The sequence below is a fragment of the Xyrauchen texanus genome, chromosome 34 (assembly GCF_025860055.1).
Source record: "Xyrauchen texanus isolate HMW12.3.18 chromosome 34, RBS_HiC_50CHRs, whole genome shotgun sequence".
Classification (NCBI taxonomy): Eukaryota; Metazoa; Chordata; class Actinopteri; order Cypriniformes; family Catostomidae; genus Xyrauchen; species Xyrauchen texanus.
The window spans coordinates 21,022,380-21,042,735 of NC_068309.1; the positions used below are offsets into that span (position 1 = coordinate 21,022,380).

Genomic DNA, 20,356 nt, shown 5'->3' on the forward strand with positions numbered 1-20,356 from the left:
CAGTCTGTCTGAAGCTCGGAAGTGGGTGGAGTAGCCCTGAAGCACCCGTGAAATGAACGTGCCCAGTTTAAAACAAGTTAAGCGCAATCAACATTGTTGCATAATGTTGATGACCACAAAATTATTTATTTAAATAAAAGTAAAACCGAACAGTGAGGCATTTGCAATGGAAGTGAATGGGGCCAATACACACTATTTCAAAAGTTAAGCCTCAGGGTGTAAATTTATATGTGTTAACATTATTTTAGAGTGATAAACTTATTTGTGTAAAGTTGTATCCAAAATTACAACTTCGTTGTCAGGACGACGTAGGCTAACGCTGGTAAACCGCATTGCGAAAAGCTATTCAGTTAGCCTACGCTAAAATCATACAACCGATATATCACACTGAAATTATATTAACACGTCTTGAGGTTGTACTTTTAAAACAATGTGGATTTTAATCTTTATAGACTGTTCACTTCCATTAAGTGCCTCACTGATCCCCGGTTTTTGCTGTTCTTAAAAAACTAGGGGCGGGTCTACATTTGTATTTATTTCTTTTATTTTTTTGTGGTTATCAACATTATGCAACAATGTTGATTACGCTTGACTTGTTTTAAACTCGCAACATTCCTTTTACCCTGTTGGACCTGACCGTAGTGTGCTTCAGGGCCACTCCAGACACATATGAAGAGCACAGAAAAAACCTCCATTAAGCCATTTAGTCACACTAAAATCGTGTTAACACGTATGATATTTATGTTGTGTGGATGTACATTACTGTGCAAAAGTTTTAGGCACTTGTGAAAAATGTTGCATTGAGAGGATGTCTTTAAAAATAATGGCATAAATAATTTTCATTTATCAATTAAAATCATACAAAGTCCAGTAAACATAAAAAAGCTAAAACAATATTTGGTGTGGCCACCTTTGCCTTTTAAACAGCCCCAATTCTCCTAGGTAGACCTGGACATAGTTTTTCTGGGTTGTTGGCAGATAGGATGGTCCAAGATTCTTGGAGAATTTGCCACAGTTCTTCTATCTGTTTAGGCTGTCTCAATTGCTTCTGTCTCTTCATTTAATCCCAGACTGATTCGATGTTCAGTGGGGGCTGTGTGGGGGCAATGCCATCTCTTGCAGAGTGCCCTGTTCTTCTATTCTAATCTTTTCTATTTGCAAAATAAATGTTTGCGAGTGTATGTATTTTTCCTATTGACACACTAAAGCTGAAGAAGATATAACCATCTTAAGACAAATGTTTTTGTGAAACCTAAAGTGCCTAAAACTTTTGCAGTGCTTTACTTTTAAAACAGTTTTAATGTTTATAAACTGGCCCCATTCACTTTGTAAGTGCCTTACTGTTCCGTGGTTTTTACCTTTTTTATATATCGAGGGATGAGCCAAAATTATATATTTTTTTGTGGTAATCAACATTGTGCAATACACGTTTTCGATTGAGCTTGTACTGAACTCAAAACATTCATTTAAAATGAATTGTGTTCTGCAGTATGCAGCTTCATCAGATGGAATAGGGTTCATTTTGTGTTCATTTAGTAAATATTACATCAATGTTTCCCCCATTCCATGTCCAGTAAGGTCAATAATGTTTCACAACTTCAAACAAAAAACGATGGGCAGAAATAACGTATGAAATCAACTGTGCATTTGACATTTTAGAACAACTAACTAATTTGTTGCATCGTTTACAAAAAGTTATTTGATGGAATGATTGTGCAGTAATCAGATGGTAAATATATGATGAAGTGAGTAGCTTGGAGTACCAATAGCATGGTACATGAATATGGTAATCATTCAGTATCATATGATAGCACCATGGTTCGTTTTTGTTTGTGCTTAAACAATATATTTACACTTAGTCCTCTATATTGCAAAACAAATGGGACCAATAATGGTTTTCAGTTTATTTAATCCAGGGGCAGACAGAAAATAAATGTTAGTTAGAGCTCTGCTCTCTGTAAACCCTCATTCGAGTCTTTACATTAGAGTTTCCCCCTCATTATGTATTTGTTAATCCAAGCGTTTCAATTGCCAGCTGAACAAGACTGGATCTTTTGCACATTTGTGAGAATGTGCACTTTCTGTGTATCATGTGCAGTGCCAGAACAGTAGTGCAACTCAACCAATGATTGGATAAATGTAGTCCAAGTACAGCTCAGCTGTCATCATCCACATATGTACATTAAGTACTGTTGTTAATCTGAAATACAGCAGCTTTAGGAATACTGGATATCAGACAGCTACTGATCTGTTAATTATGCAGTGATTCAAGATTCTTCATACATTTGATTAAAAAGTATTTTCCCTGTTTAGAAGAATGCTAGAGGACTTTGCTTTTATATTTAAAATGTTTTATATAATTTATTCTTATGAAATTCCATCAAACTGAATTGAGCACTGTCTAACAAAATTGTATTAATAAAACATAATATATTATATTTCTGTTTGTTATTTTATTACATTTAATAAAATAAACTCAATTCAATTTGATGGAATTTTGTTGTGAAATTGAATGTGTACATTTTGTGTAAAAAAAAAACGTGCAAAGTGCATACAGTTATTAAGAATTTTTAAAAGAATGTCAAAACATCACACAATTTATTATTAAAATTACTTTCTGAATATATTAGAACACTGGTGCTTTCACATGAAAGTTTCAATTTGTTAAATATCTTTTGGGAACACATTAAAAGGGTTTTACACTTGCAGTTATCTTAAGATAACACATATTTCAGCATACAAAACAATGTACAAACATCTCAATAGATACCATGCTTAGAAAAATAGACAGTGTTAAACCAGTTAATTGTTTAGTTCAACATTATTGCAAGAACCTTGCTGCTCAACATAGGATATTTCCAGAACTTGGGTGCAAACTGTCAGTATATTACAACATACATTATATACAACAAACCTACGGTTTCAACACCCACCCACACAAAGACACGCATTCAGTCCTTCTCTCAGTCATAGTAACATTTACTGCCAGCATAATTTACAGTCCAAATTAACTCTTTCAGGTAAGACCATTAAAACAAATGTCACAGAAAATATATTAAACAGACAATGAACATGCAAATCATATACCAAAATATTATCTATAGATCAGTAGTTCTAATCTTGCCCTGTATTTTTTTAAGTCACGAAACAACAGTAGGGTAAAGTTCTTTAGAGTTCATAGGAAGTGCAGTTATTTGGCCCCAGGTGGAGGCCAAAGTCAAGTCAATACAAGTCATTATTACAAACACAAGTATTTCAAAAAAGAAAATATCTGTATGTATGTATACAAAATAATGCCAATATTAGCATGTGCAACAACATAAATATAAGAGAGGGTAAATACAATAAATTAAATTGAGTCCAACTAGAGGAATTCATGAATGTTGGAATAAAAGTAAGAGAAGTTTGGTAAATGGAGTTTTTAGCAGATATGGCTGCTGTACCCTGCTGTGTTCTTCTGTAACTCTGGCTACACATCGCGATGAATTATCTTTGTCTCTGCCTCTTGAAGAGGGATATCCTGTCACAACAAGACATGATGATTAATGATGTGTATTAAATTATTCAGCACATGTCTATGATCATAAGACATCAAAGGCAAATCTCATTCACCCACACAAAGACAAGTTACTTGGTGTTTTATTTGTGTTCCCAAACAACTTAAAATAAATGCTAGTAGAAATAAAAGGAAATAGAGCAGTTTGGAAACTGCACCTTGAATGAGTTTTGCAAGATCCGCAGGCGGTGCAGTTTCTCATTAAGTAACGGGTCATTGCAGCGACGGACGAATGATCGCTTGTACTCTAAACGAGAAGAGGATCTGTGCTCATTGACTGGTGATAGACTAGTCCTTTCCAGAGCCCTGTACAAATCTACCAACGAGTCAGCCTGGTGCCTGCGCTCCCACTCTGAACCTGTAGAGAGCATTGAAGAGTTATTTACTATGACAATTATTTGAAATACCCTGTGATTATCATATATACAGTAGGTACGGAAAGTATTCAGACCCCCTTAAATTTTTCACTCTTTGTTATATTGCAGCCATTTGCTAAAATAATTTAAGTTAATTTTTTTTCCTCATTATTGTACACACAGCACCCCATATTGACAGAAAAACACAGAATTGTTGACATTTTTGCACATTTATTAAAAAAGAAAAACTGAAATATCACATGGTCCTAAGTATTCAGACCCTTTGCTGTGACACTCATATACTTAACTCAGGTGCTGTCCATTTCTTCTGATCATCCTTGAGATGGTTCTACACCTTCAATTGAGTCCAGCTGTGTTTGATTATACTGATTGGACTTGATTAGGAAAGCCACACACCTGTCTATATAAGACCTTACAGCTCACAGTGCATGTCAGAGCAAATGAGAATCATGAGGTCAAAGGAACTGCCTGAAGAGCTCAGAGACAGAATTGTGGCAAGGCACAGATCTGGCCAAGGTTACAAAACAATTTCTGCTGCCCTTAAGGTTCATAAGAGCAAAGTGGCCTCCATAATCCTTAAATGGAAGATGTTTGGGACGACCAGAACCCTTCCTAGAGCTGGCCGTCCGGCCATACTGAGCTATCGGGGGAGAAGAGCCTTGGTGAGAGAGGTAAAGAAGAACCCAAAGATCACTGTGGCTGAGCTTCAGAGATGCAGTCGGGAGATGGGAGAAAGTTGTAATAAGTCAACCATCACTGCAGCCATCCACCAGTCGGGGCTTTATGGCAGAGTGGCCCGACGGAAGCCTCTCCTCAGTGCAAGACACATGAAAGCCTGCATGGAGTTTGCTAAAAAACACCTGAAGGACTCCAAGATGGTGATAAATAAGATTCTCTGGTCTGATGAGACCAAGATAGAACTTTTGGCCTTAATTCTAAGCGGTATGTGTGGAGAAAACCAGGCACTGCTCATCACCTGTCCAATACAGTCTCAACAGTGAAGCATGGTGGTGGCAGCATCATGCTGTGGGGGTGTTTTTCAGCTGCAGGGACAGGACGACTGGTTGCAATCGTAGGGAAAGATGAATGCGGCCAAGTACAGGGATATCCTGGACTGAAAACCTTCTCCAGAGTGCTCTGGACCTCAGACTGGGCCGAAGGTTCACCTTCCAACAAGACAATGACCCTAAGCACACCGCTAAAATAACGAAGGAGTGGCTTCACAACAACTCCGTGACTGTTCTTGAATGGCCCAGCCAGAGCCCTGACTTAAACCCAATTGAGCATCTCTGGAGAGACCTGAAAATGGCTGTCCACCAACGTTTACCATCCAACCTGACAGAACTGGAGAGGATCTGCAAGGAGGAATGGCAGAGGATACCCAAATCCAGATGTGAAAAACTTGTTGCGTCTTTGCCAAAAAGACTCATGGCTGTATTAGATCAAAAGGGTGCTTCTACTAAATACTGAACAAAGGGTCTGAATACTTAGGACCAGTGTGATATTTCAGTTTTTCTTTTTAATAAATGTGCAAAAATGTCAACAATTCTGTGTTTTTCTGTCAATATGGGGTGCTGTGTGTACAATAATGAGGAAAAAAAATGAACTTAAATTATTTTAGCAAATGGCTGCAATATAACAAAGAGTGAAAAATTTAAGGGGGTCTGAATACTTTCCGTACCCACTGTATATATATATATAACACCACAGACAAGCCATTAATATGTCAACAGAGGTAACTAAATAGAACATAGTCAGGCCTTATGCAAAACCCCTGAGGTATGAGAGACGTTCACAATATAAATGCCTTAAAAGGCACTTCACTTTCATTGCATCTGCTTTTTCACACTATAAAGGTGAACGGTGACTGAGACTACCATTCTACCTAACATCTCCTTTTGTGTTCTAAAGAAGAAATGAAGTCAGACAAGTTTGGAACAAAATGACGGTGAGTAAATTATGACAGAATTTAAATTTGTAGATGATCATGTCAACATGTTAAGACAAAACAAAGCAGTACTTATCATAGGATAAAATTAGCAGGTACTGTACACTAACATAATTACAGCATTAATGACCAGTAAAAATATGTTTTTTTAAATAAACATTAAAAATATATCCTATTAGCTATTTGCATGAAGGAGATTGCCTACACTTTACATTGGCATGACTATCAGGGATCCCAAGCTGGAAGAAAGAGTGGAGGAAGACGGTGAGAGAGAATGGCCCTGAAGCCATATTCATCTGCCTCTATCCATGAGAAGACATTAACATGGACAGAAGGGACTCCTTCTCATGTGCTGTGGGTTAGTTTCTGAGAAATGGTAAATGTGTGTGGAATAAAAAGGAGAAATGAAACAAGATAGACAGAGATGAGAGCTCTCACAAAAGATTATGGACTGCAATATGAGGATAGTTCACCCCAAAATGAAAAATGTCTCATAATTTAATCAAACTCATGCCATCTCAGATGTGTATGACTATCTTTCTTCTGCTAAACACAAACGTATATTTTTAGGAGAATATTCCTACAGCTCTGTAGGTTTATAAAATGTAAGTGAATGGGTACCACAATTTTGAAGATCCAAAATGCACATAAAAGCAGCATAAAAGCAATCCATAAAACTGCAGTGGTTAAATTCATATCTTCAGAAGCAAGTCTGGGTGAGAAAAAGATAAATATTTAAGTCAGTTTTGACCATAAATTCTCCACCCTGCCCAATAGGTGGCAATATGCAAGAAGAATCCAAATCGCCAGGGGAAAAAAGGAAAATTATTTGAAAGTGAAAGTGGAGATTGATAGAAAAAAAGGACATACAAAATATTGACCTGTTTCTAACTATTATTTCACTTCACAAGACATGGATTGAAACACTGGAGTTTTATGGATTACTTTTATGCTGTCTTTTTACCCTTTTGGAGCTTCAAAGCTCTGGCCACCCTTCACTTGCATTGTGTGGACCTAGAGAGCTTAAAATAATTTTTCTAAACATCTTTGTGTTCAGTAGAAGAAAGAAAGTCCTACACATCTGGGATGGCATGAAGTTGAACAAATGATGACAAATTAACATTTTTGGAAATATCCCTTTAAGGGAGATTGGAATTAAACTGAGATTTGCAGGTACAGTGCATCTGAATCAACCAGCGATATATTAATAATTTGAGGCCACAATACAAATAGCTTTGAAGGAATATGCAGCATCCTCTCAGGGACATTTTGTAAAAAATGGTGAGCATTTATAGATTTTGCAAATTGGCTATCAAGTTGTCAAGCCATACTAAAAAAATTATAGATTCACAGGATTGTGATTTGCATTGTAATTGATTAGCTTTTGAATGTTAGCCCCTAACTACACCATTATGCCAAATGAAAGCATATAACGTCTTGGTTACTGACGTAACCTCCATTCCCTGATGGAGGTAACGAGATGTTGTGTCTATGAGTTGACACAAGGGTTCGCTCCTGCAGAGCCCAGACATCAGGTAGATCCTACCCAAGGGGGGAGGAGTTACTACAAACACAGCGACCAAGGACAGAGGACTCGACAGAGTCCGAAGACTCGACGTCCGCTAGGCTAGGGAGGAAGAACGTCAAGGGTTCACACTTCTGGCGAAGAGTTCACAACTGGGGAAGAGTGCACGTCTTTGCCTCAAGGGAGGGGAAAGTTGCTATGCACAAGCGATACACTCGGCCAGCTGAACCGAACTTACCTGTTTGTGTCACCTGAAAACACACGGGACGAAACTGGCTCAACCCTGAGGTTATAGAACCTTGCAAAGGTGTTAGGTGTTGCCCAGCCCGCCGCTCTACATATGTCTGCTAGAGAGGTGCCGTGGGACAACGGCCAAGAAGCTGCAACACCCTGGTAGAATGGGCTCATAGGCCAGAAGGGGGCGGCATGTGCAGGGTGTGGTATGCCATAGTGATGGCATCGACAACCCAGTGGGCGATCCTCTGTTTGGAGACAGCGCTTCCTTTCTGCTGTCCACCGAAGCAGACAAAGAGCTGCTCGGAGCTCTTAAAGCTCTGCGTGTGATCCAAGTAGATGCGAAGAGCGCACACTGGACACAGCAACGTCAAGGCTGGGTCTGCCTCCTCCTGGGGCAGCGCTTGCAGGTTCACCATCTGATCCCTAAAAGGGGTCATAGGAACCTTGGGCACGTAGCCCAGTCGGGGTCTCAGGATGACGTGAGAGTAAGCCGGACCGAACTCTAGGCACAGTTCACTGACAGAGAACGCCTGCAGGTACCCTACCCTCTTGATGGAGGAGAGCGCCGTCCAGAGGGCGGTCTTCAGAGAGAGCGCCTTTAGCTCTGCTGACTCAAGGGGCTCGAATGGAGCTCTCCGAAGGACCACGGAGAGGTCCCACGAGGGAATGAGGCACGGCCTGGGGGGGTTTAACCTCCTCGCGCCTCTCAGGAACCTGATGATCAAATCATGCTTCTCTAAATACTTACCATCCACTGCATCATGATATGCCGATATGGCAGCTACATACACTTTCAAGGTGGAGGGGGACAGCCATCCCTCCAACTTTTCCTGCATAAAGGAAAGCACTGATCCAACTGCGCATCTCTGGGGTCTTCACCTCGGGAACAGCCCCACTGAGCAAATTGATGCCACTTCAGGCCGTAAAGGCGCCTCGTTGAGGGGGCCTCGCCTGAGTGATCGTGTCTACCACCGTGGGTGGTAGGCCACTTAGCTCTTCCGTGTCCCATCCAAGGGCCTGACATGGAGATTCCAGAGGTCCGTTCGCGGATGCCAGTTGGTGCCCCGTCCCTGAGAAAGAAGGTCCTTCCTCAGGGGAATTCGGCAGGGGGGCTGTAGTGAGGAGCATGAGGTCCGAGAACCAAGCAGGTGAGTTGCGACATACGACAAGAGCGTAGGCCGCCTTGGCGGTTGATATATGCCACCATCGTTGTGTTGTCCATCCTGAGCAACACATGCTTGCCCTGGATCAAAGGCAATAGCCTCCTCAGGGCAAGTAGTACCGCCACAACTCGAGGCAGTTGATGTGCCAACGCAGTAGCGGGCCGGTCCAAGGGCCGGCAACTGAGTGCCCACTGCACACAGCACCCCTGCCCCGTTGGGAGGCATCTGTCGTAACCGCGACGTGCCTGGGGACCTGGCCTAGGGGAACTCCTGCTTGTAGGAATGCTAGGTCTGACCAGGGGCTGAGAAAATGGCAGCAAGCCTGCATGACATGGACACGGTGTGTGCTGTGGCGCCATGCTCATCTCTCGACTCGGGGTCTGTAGCCAGTGCTGAAGTGGTCTCATATGCATTAACCCAAGCGGCGTGACCATCGCTGAGGATGCCATATGCCCCAGGAGCCTCTGAAAGGATTTCAGTGGGACCAACGTGTTCTGTCTGAACACACGCAGACAGTTAAGCACTGACTGTGCACGCTCGTTGGTGAGGCGCGCCGTAATTGAGACGAGTCAAACTCCATACCGAGAAAAGAGATGCTCTGTACCGGGACGAGCTTGCTCTTTTACCAATTGACCCAAAGCCCCAAGAGGCTGAGGTGCCTGAGCACCGGGTCCCTGTGAGCACCCAACATGTCCTGCGAGTGAGCTAGGACGCCCACTTCCCTTAGTGGGGCAAGGGCTACCTCTATGATTTTCGTGAAGGAGCGAGGGGACAAGGAAAGGTCAAAGGGGAGGACTTTGTACTGATATGCCTGACCCTCAAAGGCAAACCAGAGACAGGGTCTGTGTCGAGGAAGAATCGAGACATGGAAGTACGCATCCTTCAGGTCTACCGCCGTGAACCAATCCTGATGCCGGACGCTCGCTGGAATGCATTTCTGCATAACCATCTTGAACGGGAGTCTGTGCAGAGCCCGGTTCAGAACTCGCAGGTCTCAATCCGCCGTCTTTTTTTGGTACAATGAAGTAGGGGCCGTAAAACCCCTTCTTCATCTCGGCTGGAGGGACAGGCTATCGCGTCCTTCCGAAGAAGGGAGGCGATCTCTGCACAAAAGGCAGCGGCTTTCTCGCCTCTCACTGCAGTGGAGCGGACGCTGTTGAACCTGGGCGGGTGCCTGGCGAACTGAATCGCATAGCCGAGTCCTGACCAACCAGCGCGATGGGTTGGAGAGCAGGAGCCACGCCCCCAAGCTCTGTGCGCGAGGGACCAAGGGGACTACAGCGTCGGACGTACCAGTGGGTGCTGAGTCTAGAGACATCGAAGCACCTACCTGGCTCCTTGTGACTGCTCCCCGAACAGCCTGGGACGGGGGAGGAAGATTTTGGTCCTCGTGGCCCGTGGAGACCGTTGGCTCGGGGGCGGGTTTGTGCCACGGCTGGGCACGTGGAAGCGGGAGGTCCGGTTCCAGGGCACCGTACCTGCCAAAAAGAACCGGTGGCCGGCGGTCGTGATAATGATGGCTCGGGAGACAGGAAATAGAGTCCAGGGGCTGAGGAAACTGCTCTTAAAATGTGGGTACCGCAGCCCATTGGGCGTGCGGCAAAAATAAATTAGCATAGAAACAAAGATTCTTCATCTCACCCTCTGGTGGGGGAGGGAGTGGTCTGCTTACCAGCTCCCATAGTGCAGTTTCCTGAGTCCCGGGGCGCTTTGAAGCCTTCTTGGGGTTCTTGGCGGCCGGCCGTGAGGCAGGTGGCATCGCAGTCCTGCAGGTGGCTCCGCGCCGGCCCCGAGGGGCGGGCTGTGGCAGGGCTGGTGTCAGTGTTGGCACTGCAGGGGTTGCCCTGGGCAACAAGCAGACGGAGTGCGGAGTCTGTGGTGCCGCCTGGGCAGGATATGCTGTATGGCCTCTGTTTGCTTCCTCACCATTGAGAACATTGAGGATACCACTCCAGCTTGCGCTCTTATGAGGGCTTTGCCGCGACCGCAACGTAGCCATGGTCATGTCCTCGCAGTGAGGACATGAACCATCCACGAATGCTGACTCTGCATGGGTGGCACCCAGACACAAAAGGCAGCGATCATGGCCATCAGACGGGGAGAGACATCGACTGCAACCAGGAAATAGACACAAACAAAAAGGCATCTTGAAAAAGATGCTTTCCGTTTGCACCACTCTTTTAGAGAAAATAAAAAACTCTTTTGTGTGTTTTTATATATATATATAATTCCAGAGGAATTCAGCTCTGTGAACTTGCTCACTCGGCTCCGAAGAAGATATCTGATGTGTGTTTGCAGCGTCACTCCTTTTATACCCTTATGTCCGGGTGAGTGGCATGCAAATTCCACATGGCAATTTCCATTGGCCTATTCTCAAGATCAGCGATGTCAGGGCTCCGCAGGAGCGACCCCTAGTGTCAACTCATCGACAAAACGTAGAGTGAGAGACAGGTAGGGAACTTGATAACCGCAAAAGTTCAATGTTCATGAAGCTCCTTGAATCTATAGCTTAACAAGCTACAAGCTACTCATAACTAATAGAACTTAAATTACAGTCAAGCTACACTTCACAAAAAATAGCTAGCCACACTATGAGTGGCTTACAAAAATAAGCTAGAGAAAGTAAATATTATCAATAATTTGAGAGATGTATTTTAAAATATATCAGATGCAATCAGAACAGTTATTTAAATTAGGGTGACATTAAACAATTAGCATGTTTAAACTAATATAATTTATACAAAATTTATATTAAATACATTTGTTTTTAATTCATACAAAATATAATTTATTCCACAACTGTGCAACTTAATAAATACTGTATGCTATAGGTAGGTATAAAGGCATACTATAGGTAGGTATAAAGGGGCTGACTGTCAAATAATGGAAGCATTTGTTCTTATTAATAACAACTGACTCTAACTCTATACTAGTTATTTTAATATGTTGGATGTTTTTCAATTATATCCATTATCAGAGCACTAACCTGTGTCTCTGGCATGAGCCCATCCCTGCTGGTAGTGCTGGGCATCTTCATGTTCAGCTGCACTGGTTGCAGCCAGGATGGCATGAAGACCACTATCACGGGGCAAGGTAAAGCTACGGTGCTTGCTTCCTCCTCCAAGTCTTCCGCCTCCTCCTCCAACTGTGATGGGCTTCTGGCTGGGTTGGTTGGGTGTAGGGGGAGGGACATAGTTTTCTGGTGGCAGCCCGTGCTGGGCAGGAAGAGTGGACTGGCGACGGAGCTCTACAGGCACAGCTCGTTTGGCATCGATGAGCACAGCATCATCCAGTGGCAGTGTTTGCAGAAAATGGAGACCGGAGCTGGTGAGGGGTGTCTCAATGAGGTCTTGCCACGAACGCCGCTGACTGGAGGACTTTTGGCCTGGAGAGCTGGCGCAGCTCAGACTGCCCCATTGTGTCTCAGAGTGGTATGCCTCCTGGGGGGAACGAGACTGGATGGTCTCTGTGGAGGAGGGGCGGATTCGTTTGGGCTCCTGGAACGGACTAGCCTGTAACATAGAGAGGGACCTGTTATGCCTGGTTCACACATGCAGTGATTTTATCAAGAACATCCAATAATGACCTGCTGACTGAAGATTATTCCACTTATTACTTGGGTTATTAACAAATAAATAATTAAATGGGCATGAAATATTGATTGATGAGTTGAAAATATGTTATTATGTGAGAAGAAGCGGGGTCTCCAAAAACAGTAAAATTCCACCTCTGGCTTTGTATTAGAATTCTGTCTGGTGTTTATATTGTGATGTGACTGTCTGACTGCTCATTATCCTTCTTATCACATGACTACTTCCACAAAATAGATAAACAATTGGACATGAAATACTGATTTGAGTAGAAGTTGTTTTATTAGCTTACTTGTTAATATCGTAGAGTGATAAGAGATGACTCGCAATACCCAGATAACTGGTGAAATGTCTCTTTATCCCTGGATGTATGGTCATTATTCAGAAATATCAGACCGCTGGATGACACGATTGATCATTTAGAATCAAGTGTAATAATAAATATTAACACTCTGTAGGGAAAAGTGTATTTAAATTGCATCTTTGTATTATATATCATATCATGTATGATTTTTAGGGATGTCAACTGTTAATTTTTTATTTATTTAATTAATTACATGACGTGCCAATTAATTTAGCAAATTGATTACATCAATATTTGCTTAAAAAAGCCCCCAAAGAAAGATAATTCAACATAAACAATACATAATAATTCAAATAACACACACACACACACACACACATACATATATATATATATACTGGCAGCCAAAAGTTTGGAATATTGTACATTTTGCTCGTACAGAAAGAAATTGGTACTTTTATTCACCAAAGTGGTATTCAACTGATCACAGTGTATAGTCAGGATATTAATAGCATGAAAAATTACTATTTCAATTTGAAAAAAATATCAGCTGGGCTCTCTCTCTCTCACACTCTGAGGACTGGCCCTTTTATTTCCCCCATCTCTCACTTTGAACATAGATACAAGCAATTACCAGCAATTAATCTCAGGTGAGAACCATTGTTGATTACTTTATTTCCAGATGTACGCTCAACCATGCCCTCGCCTCCGCAATGTTTTTTCAATGATTTGTCTGTGGAACAATCCAAAAACACAGCAGTACAAACCATCGACTTTTAGTCTATCCCTTTTAGTCTATCCCTCACAGCTTCATTGTCATTCCCGTCAAAAATGTAAGATGCCATCTTAATCTACTTCAAAGAGTTCTCATCAAAAAACCTCCACCAAAGTGCAGCAATGACAGTTTTGCTGATTCTTGGCATTCTAGCTGTCAGTTTGTCCAGATACTCAGGTGACATTTCACCCCACTCTTCCTGTAGCACTTGCCATTGATGTGGCTGTCTTATAGAGCACATCTCATGCACCTTGCAGTCTAGCTGATCCCAGAAAAGCTCAATGGGGTTAAGATTCATAAGACTCTTTTCCAATTATCAGTTATCCAATGTCTGTGTTTATTTGCCTACTCTAATCATTTCTTTTTGTTTTTCTGATTCAAAAGTGACTTTTTCTTTGCAATTCTTCCCATAAGGCCTGCACCCCTGAGTCTTCTCTTTTCTCTTGTACATGAAACTGGTGTTGAGCAGGTAGAATTCAATGAAGCTGTCAGCTGAGGATATGTGAGGCGTCTATTTCTCAAACTAGAGACTCTGATATACCGGTACTTATCCTCTTGTTTAGGTGTATATCTGGCCTTCCACATCTCTTTCTGTCCTTGTTAGAGCCAGTTCTCCTTTGACTTTGAGGACTCTAGTGTACACCTTTGTATGAAATCTTCAGTTTTTTGGCAATTTCAAGCATTGAATAGACTTCATTCCTCAAAACAATGATTGACTAATGAGTTTCTAGAGAAAGACGTTTCTTTTTTTTTGCCATTTTTTACCTAATATTGACCAGAAGACATGCCAGTCTATTGCATACTGTGGCAACTCAAAAACAAACACAAAGACAACGTTAAGCTTCATTTAACAAACCAAATAGCATTCAGCTGTGTTTGATATAATGGCAAGTGATTTTTTCGTACCAAATTAGCAATTTAGCATGATTACTCATGGATAAGGTGTTGAAGTTAGGGCCTGTCTAGATTTGATCAAAAATTACTTTTTTCAAATCGTGATGGTGCATTTTTTTTTTACATCCGTAATGACCTGACTATACTTTGTGATCAGTTGAATGCCACTGTCGTGAATTAAAAAACAATTTCCTTCCAAAATAGCAAAATCTGTACATTATTCCAAACTTTTGGCCACTGGTATATATATAAACAGTTAGTTCCGGTCCATGAATCTGACGTTCCATGAGCACTGATGTTCTGACACCATCAGCACTACGATGCTTCACTGTGTGTGTATTACTCCGCTTGTGTTCATGCTGTTCTAAACTAAAGTGTAAGAGCAGTGCAGATCTGTTAAGAGCTTCTGTTTGTCTTTATTTATTTTTTACATTACATATGTTAGCCAGCAGGTGGTGGCAAAATAACATTTTTGTGTGTAATATGAGCCAGTTAGGTGACGTGAAGTGAATCTGCTTCAGCTAGTGTTTACATAAAACAGCTCTTTGTGATCGCTTGTATTACTACTACTAAAGCTAGGAAATAGCTTTAAACAGCTTTAAACGAACAACTTCAGCATTAAGGCTCATTACAGCTGAGAGACACAACAGACTGATTAACTACACAATGGGAGCTGTTTAAAATTGCGGAGGACATTGTGGTTTCTATAGTGATCGACTCTTGTGCACCGGCTACCGCAAAATAGTAGGATTCATCATAGAGTAGCTCTTCACTGAGTACTCAACTATTACACTTTTTATATATTTTTTAAAATTAAGTTGAAATCACAGACATGTGATTCCAAGTCACAAGTCTGTGACTTGGAAAGAAGAAGCGAGGAAGACTTAAATGAGACAAAGAGTAAAACAAAGACCTAGATGAAGAAAGGAACCCAATCACACAGAGATATGGAAAAGCAAAATGACAGAAAGACATATAAAACTTACAGAGGTAGCATGAGGATAAGTGTCATAGGGAGGTGGAGGACTGTCCTTTTTGGACATGTGATCAGGATCCTCATGGTCACTCTCGCTCCAGTAGTCTGAGGAAAAGACAGCAAATATAATTTTAACAGATCCTGTTCCAAGAATCCTGAAATCTGAATTCTGCAGAGAAAATCACTTTGATGCCAGTGTGACATGTAACCATTTATTATATGACCTCTTGCTGTACTGAAGTGTCTAATTTTTATGTTAAAATACTTTCTTGTATCGTAGCTTAATATGCAGAGACAGCTACAAGTAAGTCATTTGTAGGTTGAATTCCCCGAATTGTGTAAACACTGTGGGTCTGTGGTACTATCAAAACATTACTTTGTTTGTTTGAGCATCCCAACCAGTGACTTGGGTCAAGGACTATCTCTTTGTTAAACCAATAGACCTTGTTCACATCAGCACCATCTTTAATTTTTATGGGAATGACAATGAATCTGTGAGGGATAGACTAACAGTTCCTTCAATGGATTCTACTGCTGTGTTTTTGGATTGTTCCGCAGACAAAACATTGAAAAAACATTGCGGAGGCGAGGGCATGGTTGAGTGTTCATCTGGAAAGATATTAAGCAGTAAGGGTTCTCACCTGAAATTGCTGAATTGCTTGTTTCTGTGTTCACATTGAGAGACGGGGGAAACAAATGGTCCTCAGAGTGTAAGAGAGGGCCCAGCTGACAAGCTGTTTGTGTGCTGGCCGATTTTTTGAAGATTTAAGTTATATGAAGCTATATTGTTGCGCATTGAAGCAAACTTATTATTTTGTCCATAAAAGTGACATTCTTGAGTTCGAATCGCTGTCTACTGCTTCCATATTCCTTTGAACTTGTTACAAACATCTTTTCAAGATATTTCAGTGACAAAAAAAACCCCAGACAACATAAGTTGTGGAAAATCAGATGTGATCTAGGAGATTGAAGAGATGTAATTCTATCCCTCTCAGCCTCTTAATTCCCATTGAAAATTAAAGATACACTAACATGAATAAGGTCTATAGCAGACAGAGGAGTATTTGTGAAACCTGTTTAAAAAACAATCGTTATTTTTGCAGTTTGGTGACACTGGTGGCACAAAAATAATACACTTCAGCTTAAAAAGAGTTAGTTCACCCAAAAATTGTGTCATTATGTACTCACCACTGTATTGCTCGTAGCCCACATGACTAAGGTCATTAGTATAAATAAATCCAGACATAGCTAGGCTAATCACTAGTTAAATAAACTTTGGGCTTTCCTGATCCAGATAGACATTATGAGTCAGGTCACTACTTGTTTTAGCCATTTGGCCAAGATGGCCCAGGCACACATAGAGATTTAGTTTATCATCATTACGCCAATCAGCCAAGCTGGCCCAGCTAGTATCTCTGTGGTCTTCAGAGCATCAGTACACAAGCCTTGTTTATCTTGTCTACACAACAAGCATATATTTTTGGGTTTGTCTAATTATACAGCAGCAGCAGCAGCAGCATGTCCACATGCTAATACAGTTTGTTTGTGTATGTTCTAACAGTAGCATGCATAGCAGATATATTCCATCAAAACCAAATTCTATCAATATGTCATACTCACATTAATATGCTAAATCATTCCTAAAGTTGTCATGACTCAAATTCTATAAATGTATACCATTCATCACAGGTTCTTGTCTTTAGAACACTTAAAATTGAAATGGCCAATACACGCATCTAACTCATTTATATATGTATATAAAGGACTTGCAAACCAGACCACACAACATCAGAGTGTGAGAATAATTGATCTGACAGGCTTAGCCAAGCATGAAGGCAACTTCTTACCATGATCCTGTCGAATCCTCTTCTGCTCTGAGTGAGCTGATGCAGCCATGTTCATTCGGCTGAGCCACCTACGAGCAAACATTTAAAAAAACAGCTGTTACCTGGGGAGCTCTTCACACTGCTGAAATGCTGCTAGAAGTTGAAAGAACCATTTGAGATGTTGCTAAAATTTTTAGCTTTGACCAGCACAGGCAACATTAAATGAGATTCAGGAGCATTTGTGCTAGTAGCATTCTTAAAGAGCTGATAAGGTTTCAGATTACACTATAAATATTTATTTTTACTGACAGGTTTTAATTTATATTTAAAATTGTTGTTTTTGTCTTACCTATTCATATCATCCACGTTGTCTGCAGCAAAGTAGAAGCTCTTGATTTTAGGATGGCAAGTCTTAAAAGCACTGAAAACAGGCAAGAGATGAAAACTGTATAAAAACATGGCAACACTGAATCTCCAAGCTAGAAAAAGCAAACATTTGTAATTGGGTATTGTAACTGGGTTTACACATACAGTATATTGGGTGTAATACAGTATTACACTCAAAAATAGATTTTTGCTGCTTGTTCAATTTGGTTAAATAGAATAAGCTAAGGCAACACAATTTTATTGTGTGAAATCAATTTAAATTTGTAAAATGGAAGCTGACTTAATTTGTGTCAGAACAACATAAATATATTTTGTTGGCATAACCGGATATACAGAAATCTAGATCAACACTGACACAAAAACATTGGACATTTATTCAAGCATATTTCTTTAAATACATCATCCATCTAGACATTTTATTTAATTTGGAATTGAGATAAGTCCTTTTTATTTTCATTGCATCTAGTAGAAATACATTTATTTATTTCAGTTTGTAAAACAAGAATAGAGCACATCTGTTCTAACTAATTAATTAAATGAATGAAAATACTTAATTTAATTTCTTAAATTGCATTGAAACCAAATACTCAATTTAAATTCAATTTATTGTTTTAGTGTACTCACAACTTTTTGCGACATTCATTGGCTTGATCAATGTTGAACTTCGGCAGGCTGACAAAACCCTCTGCCTTCTCATCCTGAGAAAAAACAGTGGAATAAAAAAACTGAGATAGACTGATGTGATAATATGGGTAAGCAGGGACTTTATGTACAGTAAGCAATCTAATGGACCATTTTGTGTAAAGTGCTGTAGACAGATGAATGACCTCACATCCTCACCGCTTCATTGGTGTACCAGTATAAGCAGGAATCTTTCAGCACAACCCAGTACTTCTTCCATTTCTGGGAGAAGTAGCTTTTTGCATCCTTCTTCTTCCAGAGCCAGCCCTCACAATCACCCTGGCCCAGGTCCCTGCAGGAGATTCGCCGTTTGCTGATGGAGGGCAGGGAGCCAGCTGAGAAAGAAAGAGAGAGATCAGAGATATCTGTGTGGGCATTATAAATGAAAGGACAAGGGCAATGACAATATAAAATCAGGAAGACTTTTTGATTTACAGCCATTTAGGTCCCTATTTTAAGTGTGCTAGTGCTAAGTGCAGCGCTATAACCATAAGTCATAAGCACAAAGTCAATGGGCATAGCCATGACATTTTGGTATTTTCGTATAAGCATTCACTAAGTCTTGGCACAAGTGGGTTTCATGAACTGTTTCACTAATGGGCTGGGTCAAGTGCAATTTAATTCTGAGGTTATTGCAGCATCTGCATCTTATTATATAGTCCATTCCTTGTCAACCACCAGCAATACAAACAAAGACAGCACATATTCATCAGAAGTTGGTAGTGTGGACTGTATACAATGAATAAAAAGAATAGAAATATGGACTTACTTTGTGCATTTACTGCATCATTGAAAGTTTTACACGCATGAAAAAAGTGGTTGGGATATAGGATGTGGGCATGCTAAATTATAGCGAATGTAAGTATTATTAATAATTCATGGCTGTATTAACAGTGATTGTATCAGCACATACTTCACTTCTACCAGTGGATTTTGATTGAATTTTTTTTTATTAATTTATTAAAACACAAAATAATTAAACCAAAAATACTTCAAAATTTAAATTACACTTCAAACAAAACAAATATAAAAAAAATCTAAATAACGAAGTGGTCAAAAAATCATCCCAAATCCAAACATTTTACTCTCGACTCAAACTTTTTGCACCGGCCCTTTTGCAGTGACTACAGGTGGAAATATACCAATACAAATTAAATCTTAAATATAAACATAATAATAATAATAACTGAAAAATATATCATAGCCTTTAGATAGTTTAACACAAATCTCATACATTATTGTGAATATACAGTGCATCTGGAAAGTTTTCACAGCGCTTCACTTTTTCCACATTTTGTTATGTTACAGCCTTATTCCAAAATTGAGTAATTTCATTATTTTCTTCAAAATTCTGATGATCAGTGGAAACAGGATGCACCTGAGCTCAATTTTGAGTGTCATGGCAAAGGCTGTGAATACTTATGTAAATGTGATTTATTTATTTTTTTTTATTTTTAATAAATTTGCAAAGATTTTAAAAAAAACTTCTTTCACGTTGTCATTATGGGGTATTGTTTGTAGAATTTTTAGGAAAATAATACATTTAATAAATTTTGGAATAACAAAATGTGGAAAAAGTGAAGCGCTGTGAATACTTTCCAGATGCACTGTGTGTGTATATATATATATATATATATAAAATAAAGAATGAGTAAGTGTTGCAGTGTATTTCTCTGGAAAATAGCAAATTGCAATTTGCACCACTTCATTACCATACAATACAACGTCATGGTTACTGTTGTAACCTCCATTCCCTGATGGAGGGAACGAGACATTGTGTCAAATGTAGTGACACAAGTGGTCTTTCTTGAGAGCCTCACGTACCTCTGAACTTGAGAAAAGGCCAAAGAGAAATTGGCAGACAGAATTTTCATGTCCCTCACTTTAAGAAATGAAAGCCACGACCGCAACGTTGCCATGGTCATATTCTCGCAGTGAGTACATTTACCATCCACAAAAGCTACCTCAGTGTCGTCGCTACCCAGGCACAAGAGGCAGCGTCTATGACCGTCAGACTTAAAGATATCGACCGCACCCAGGAACTACACAGGGGCAGAAGGGCATCTTTAAAAAGACGTGTCCTGAAAAGGACGTTCAATGCCTGCTGTGTATTGCTC

General features: G+C 40.5%; 1 protein-coding gene across 2 annotated transcripts in view; it reads right to left on the reverse strand.

The window, feature by feature from the left end:
* Positions 1–2,593: 2,593 nt before the first annotated feature.
* The window catches only part of cnksr2b (connector enhancer of kinase suppressor of Ras 2b), a 49,808-nt gene continuing 32,045 nt past the window's right edge, over positions 2,594–20,356 (reverse strand). For both annotated transcript variants that reach the window (XM_052104182.1, XM_052104181.1), the window contains exons 15-22: positions 18,399–18,574; positions 18,183–18,256; positions 17,521–17,592; positions 17,193–17,260; positions 15,356–15,450; positions 11,793–12,318; positions 3,715–3,914; positions 2,594–3,520 (exon numbers count right to left, since the gene is read on the reverse strand). In XM_052104182.1, the coding sequence (XP_051960142.1) occupies positions 3,470–3,520; positions 3,715–3,914; positions 11,793–12,318; positions 15,356–15,450; positions 17,193–17,260; positions 17,521–17,592; positions 18,183–18,256; positions 18,399–18,574 (1,262 nt within the window). In that variant the 3' untranslated portion in view covers positions 2,594–3,469. The remainder of the gene's footprint in view (positions 3,521–3,714; positions 3,915–11,792; positions 12,319–15,355; positions 15,451–17,192; positions 17,261–17,520; positions 17,593–18,182; positions 18,257–18,398; positions 18,575–20,356) is intronic.